The 6,390-nt window shown below is 32.8% G+C and overlaps 1 protein-coding gene across 1 annotated transcript; it reads right to left on the bottom strand.

Moving 5' to 3' along the window:
* Positions 1 to 330: 330 nt before the first annotated feature.
* On the bottom strand, positions 331 to 6,142 carry LOC133321608 (gustatory and pheromone receptor 33a-like). The gene is made up of 5 exons (XM_061531039.1): positions 6,113 to 6,142; positions 2,338 to 2,771; positions 1,022 to 1,351; positions 497 to 962; positions 331 to 414 (listed from the first exon to the last, which is right to left on the bottom strand). The coding sequence occupies exons 1-5, from the start codon at positions 6,140 to 6,142 to the stop codon at positions 331 to 333; spliced, it is 1,344 nt and encodes a 447-aa protein (XP_061387023.1).
* Positions 6,143 to 6,390: the final 248 nt, after the last annotated feature.

The raw sequence follows: 6,390 nt of genomic DNA, 5'->3' as shown, positions 1-6,390 counted from the left end.
TATAATATTTATAAAGTGCTAACAGTTCGGATTTTTCAAATATTCTTTTATCCGTACTGCAATCGGGAATGGTATTTATTGCGTTTTTGACTACATTAAGCCTTAATAAGTATTTAATGCAATATATTCAATAGCGTATATATATAATACGGGTTTTATAATAAGGTTTTTATATAACCACATCTAAAAATAATGCTTTAAGCTAATGGTGTAAATATTTTGTATAAATAAAAAAAAAAACGTAAAGTTATTTTTTGTTACAGCCAAATGAAAGAAGAATGAAACAGAAATTTCGAATTTTATTTAAAACAAAGTAATTCAATAACAATATTATAGCAGACCCTCTGACTTCAATATAGAGCTCATATCGAACTGCAACAACACAATCAAATAAGATGTAGCGGCACTAACAGTCTGTAAAAAATAGAATTAATTTAACAAGAATTTATTGCTAGTTTCCTCTCCCTCTCTCCCTATTTTACACTCATATACATACCGAAAATATAAATGTGTAATCCAAGGTGAACAAGCCAATACCATTAAATTGAAAATAACCCTCCCAGTGAAGGAATTGCAGCGTAAAGGATTTCATTTTGTTGTAATACAGGTCATTGCCCAACATAAATGCAGGTTTCTTTTGCATGATTTCATGCACAATCATGGCCGATTGCTTGGAAAAACCGTTGGCATTGCAACACAAACGCAGCACCAAATAGGCCACGACCATGGTAGTAAGGCTCCAGACGATGAACAGAATGATGACATAATCCAATAAACGACTTTTACCACCCACCACAAAAAAGACTTTGGTCAGCAGGAAGATGCCAAAAATCGTGATGACAAAACATACTGCCATATAGGGAACGGATTGGGGACCATATTCGGCATTGGTGATGACACTCAACGATAGGATTTTATCATGCAATTTAAACAAATCGGGGAGATTACTCTCAGAAGAGGGGCTGGAAAAGTCAGAAATATGTATTAATTAAAAAAAAAACGTGTTGTGTCTTGTTCTTACCCCTCATCGGGTATCGTTTCAGTATCATAAAATTGATCCAAATCATCATTGAGTTCATCACTCTCTTCTCGAGTAGCTGCAAAATGTCTGTGGCGAATTTGTTGATTTGGTGGCAGATCCTTTTTAACATCCGTCTCTATATCGAATATCATCAAGGGAATATGTTTACGATCACTCTCCGTGCTGATTTTTTCAAATAATTCGTTGAGTTTTTCAAAACGTTGTGATATTTCCGATACAAAATATATAAATTGGCCCAACATAACACTTGCCGCTGAGTAGGGGAAATTTGATACCATCAACGTTATGAAGAAATATTCGTGATAGTAACTGGAACGGAATTGTTTTTAATCATTTTAATAGCCTTAGATTTTTTAAAAATATTTTTTATAAGCGTTGATTTTTTTTAATTTTTTATAAACCTGGATTTTTTAAAATAGTTTTTATAAGCGTGGAATATTTAAAATATTTTTTATAAGCGTGGATTTTTTAAAATATTTTTTTATAAGCGTGAATTTTTTTATATATTTTTTATAAGCGTGGATTTTTTAAATATTTTTTATAAGCGTGGATTTTTAAAATATTTTTTAAAAGCGTGGATTTATTAAAAATTTTTTATAAGCGTGGATTTTTTAAATATTTTTTATAAGCGTGGATTTATTAAATATTTTTTATAAGCGTGGATTTTTTAAATATTTTTTATAAGCGTGGATTTATTAAATATTTTTTATAAGCGTGGATTTTTAAAATATTTTTTATAAGCGTGGATTTATTAAAAATTTTTTATGAGCTTGGATTTTTTAAATATTTTTTATAAGCGTTAATTTTTTAAATATTTTTTATAAGCGTTAATTTTTTAAATATTTTTTATAAGCGTTAATTTTTTAAATATTTTTTATAAGCGTGAATTTTTTAAAATTTTTTTATAAGCGTGAAATACATTTTTATAAGCGTGAATTTTTGAAAATTTTTTTATAAGAGTGAAATACATTTTTATAAGCGTGGATTTTTTTAAATATATATTTTTTTAAGGACCTGTATGAGGCGTGGATTTTTTAAAATATTTTTTAAAGGTTACAAATAGGCGTGGTTTTTTTTAAATATTTTTGATAAGGGTGAAATACATTTTTATAAGCGTGGATTTTTTTAAATATTCTTTATAAGGGTGAAATACATTTTTATAAGCGTGGATTTTTTTGTAAGATTTTTTTTAATATTTTTTATAAGCGTGAAATAAATTTTTAAAAGCGTAAATTTCGTGGATAAAAATATATATATACGTGATTTTTTTCGACTATCGCTTTTATTCAACTTACTACACCAACTCTCGAACATCGTAGCAAAACGATGCCGTAAATGCCAATATGACCACAATCCATGTTCCATAGAATAAATATTTTGGTTTCTTCTTCTTTGGTTTGATCTCACTTTCACAACCACTGACAACTTCACATCTTCGTAAATTCTCATCGATATCATGTAAAGTATGTTCAAAAACAATAAAGAACTTTTTGCGGCGCCACAAATTCAATGCATGCATCGAAATATATAAGAAACAACCCAAATGCATTAACAACGCATTTCCCAGCCGGCACACACTATCACAGCTGGGATTTTGTGAAATACCAAATGAGCCAAAATTTGTCAATCCATAGCAGATTAAATAGAAAATCGGTATTATATACATTTGTATATAATCGAATATATTTGAACGTGGATTCAGGCGATCGAATGGCATAATGCCATAGAGCTGGAAAAAAAAGAAAAGGTAAATGTTAGAAAATGTTGAAAGATCTTAAAATATTTCTCTGAATTTTTAAATTTGTAGCTGTAATATATATTTTCTTCAATTTTATTTCGGAATTAAGTCTTAATTTACTATGCATCACTTTTCCCACTCGGGTAGAACAGTACTCATTAATAAAATGTAATCATTGGGTGCCAAGTCAGGTCTGTACGTTTTGGCCTAAACTGGTAAAGTTCAATGTCAAGAAACAGAATCGGAGGAAAATACATATGGGAGCTATATCTAAATCTGAACCGATTTTCAAGAAACTTAACACACACAATTTTGCACTTAATTCAGTACGCTATGCTAAAGTTTGTGCAAATCGAAAAATATATAGAGACTTTGGTGCACCATTTACAAAAAATCGGACGAAACTATATATGGGAGCTTTATTAGCTAACTTAGCACACATTACTTTAGACTTAATTCTGTACGCTGTGCCAAATTTCGTGCAAATCGAAAGAAAAAAGGGACTTTGGTACCCCATTTACATAAAATCGGAAGGAAATATGTTTGGGAGCTATATCTAAATCTAAACCGATTTTCACGAAACATAGCACACATAACTCTAAACTTAATTCTGTACGCTGTGCCAAATTTCATGCAAATCTAAAGATATTTAGGGACTTTGGTGCACCATTTAACTATAATTATAACTATATATGGGAGCTATATCTAAATCGGAACCTATTTTTCACAATAGGGTTCGTCCTTGGACCAAATAAGTGACCTATTCCAAATTTCATCCAATTCGAATCATAAATGCGACCTGTCCTTCGTTTACAATTTAACATGGACGGATAGACGGACGGACGGACATGGATAAATCGACTTAAAAAGTGATTCTATGCATATTCTCAAGAGGAACCATGTGTCTATATAGTTTCCTTTTGCCTGTTCAAACATATGCACAAGGAGTGTTGCGAAGGGTACAAAAAGATGGTTTTAACTGAGCCTTTTATTGCTTCAATGTCTCGTATATGTGCTGCCATAATCAAAAATAATTCGTATCGACAGTATACGTATTACTAGCAAAAGTTGCTTATTTTTAAGAAAAAATCAAAAAGTTGCTATATTTTTGACCAAACAAAAAATTGGTCCATTTTTCACCATAATTTTATTTTTAAAACTTTTACAGGTAATTTATTCAGTTGCAATTTCAGTTGCATTATTTTTGGCCACCGTACACTGGTGGCATTTCCATTACCCCAAAATATTCGGAATTTTAGGGATTTTTGCAAGTTTGATATTTATAACCTACGCAACTATGTTGTCAGGGTATTATAGCTTTGTGAAGCCCCAAGAGTTTGTAAAGCCGCGAAATATTGGTCCCAGACCCACTTTTAAGTATTCCGATCGTCATATCTCGACTAGATGAGTCGATCTAGACATGTGTGTCCGTCCGTCCGCCCGTCTGTCCACTATAATTTGTAAACAAGATACAGGCCACAGTTATGGACCAATCTTCACGAAATTTTGCATGTAGGATGGGTTCTGTCCAATGACGACCCCTATTGTTTCTGGTAATGATCGGTTAATATTTAGGGGTGAAATGGACCAAATACTAATTTTTTGCCGGCTTTTCTGGTCGCTCCAGAGTCCGCAATTATGGCCCGAACATCGTGAAATTTTACATGGAGAAGGGGATCGGGCCAAAGAATAAACATGCCTGTCTTGATAAAGATCGGTCAATATTTAGCGAATCAAATGGACCTTGGCTTTTGTGTGAAAAATTAAAAAATTTGGATTCTATGGCGTATATATTTACTCCTAAAGAACATAGACCCGAGAAGTTGATAGTATATCCAAGAGGAGGGGCTGACCATTAAATTGATACCAATTATATTGTCGTATGTTCTCGGATGTGGGAGTTACACTTAAATATTTACCGGTGCTTATGTACTCAGATATTATTTAGTAACCCATTACCACACTAGAGGGCGGAAATATAGCGCTGATCGCTGATTAGCTGTAATTTGATATTCACAAATCGCACTACCAAAGTATATCAACATTGGTCTACTTTTTAAGATAGTACCCGTATAACGGTACACCCAAAGATGCAATATTTTGGAGTTTTTTGGTACGCAATTAAAACGAATTAGCTGTAATTTGATATTTTGGGTCCTCATAGGGCAATATATCCGCCTACCAATATTTATGGAAGCGTGCAGAGGTTAGTCTGTGGGGAACCATTATCGAAATAACAGACTTGTGAAGCAATTGTTGGGATTGTTGAGATGTATGGTGGCTACCGATTTCGTAAGATGTTGGTGGTTAATTATGTTTATTATCTACTTTCACCGATTATTCCATTGTAGAGAGACTGCAAATATGAGTTCCAATGATAGTAGCTTTGGCTAAGAAGCGTCTATGGTCTATAGGGGACCAGTTTCCAACTGTTTGGTGCTCTAATGCTATGAACCTGGCCGAAGGTTTCGGTACAAGGGGTCTCAGGACCTAGGTCTGTGGATCTAGCTTGTCAGTAGGTGAAGTAAGGAGCCTGTATTTTGGTGTTGGGGCGTTGGTTGACGCATTGTACTACTGATGTTTATCGCACCGTGGAGTAAGGCCGCAAGGTATGTATGCATCTCTGCCAAACTTTTTAGGATAAACATAATTTCCTCTTTGAACATTTTCAATATAATTACATGTTTCAACGATTTTCTCATATAAATGTTACTCTTCATTTTGTCCTATTCCAGCCCACACTGTCCAGACTGCGTGTCTGTAGTATGGTAGTTTTTTTCGTTTTACCCTGGCAGCAGTTTACCATGTCGTAGCCCCCAAATATTGGAGGTTATGAAAAGTTGAAGAACTAGTTTTCAAAAATTCGTTACAACAATCAACGCGATTTTTTGGTTATTGTCAAATTATTTGAGATACAACGAGAACAAACCGGCCAAATCCACATCGAAAGAAAACTAGCGCTCGAAAATGTTCACAAGTAAATTCCATTTTTTCACAAATTGATTATTCAAGTCAAACTTTTTAAATCTCACATGTCGTAAATTAACATTTTGCGCTATCTTGGTCAGAAATATATAAAGTACCCATTGCAAATCCGAAATAAGTGTAGCATGCTCCCATACATATTTTTTCTGCATTACAATATGATTAATAGATCACTTTTATTTATTTACTATTTATTGGAGGAATCGGTCTGAATTAATATGATATCCATGTCAAGGTCCATACAAAAAAATGCTGAACTATTAATGGTTTTACTCATTTTTTCGCGCATTTTTTTTTAAATTTTATTATGCAAGTCTTCATAATTCATCTTAATTTCATTTATTTACCAGTGAAAATGTTAAAATAAACACATTCATTGTTATTATTAGTTAGTTTAAACTTTCTTCTCTTTTTTTAATCAAAAATAAATTTAGGTCGTATTTCTGTGCCACAATACTTCCGCCACCGATACGCTTTGAGTGTTTAACTCAAAAAAAGGGTTGTTCGTACTTAAATGGTCGCCATTATGGCCGAATGCCTTTTTTTTATGGCTAACAATCGCATTGTCCATATCACTCGATAAGAATCTCATGGAAGCGCTCTTGTTCATATTGTTTCGTATGCG

This window comes from Musca vetustissima, unplaced genomic scaffold (genome assembly GCF_032173495.1).
Source record: "Musca vetustissima isolate MV318-11 ecotype Yass unplaced genomic scaffold, APGP_CSIRO_Mvet_v1 utg137912, whole genome shotgun sequence".
Lineage (NCBI taxonomy): Eukaryota > Metazoa > Arthropoda > Insecta > Diptera > Muscidae > Musca > Musca vetustissima.
Note: the sequence above shows the minus strand (reverse complement) of the source record. Positions and strands in the feature narration are given on the sequence as shown.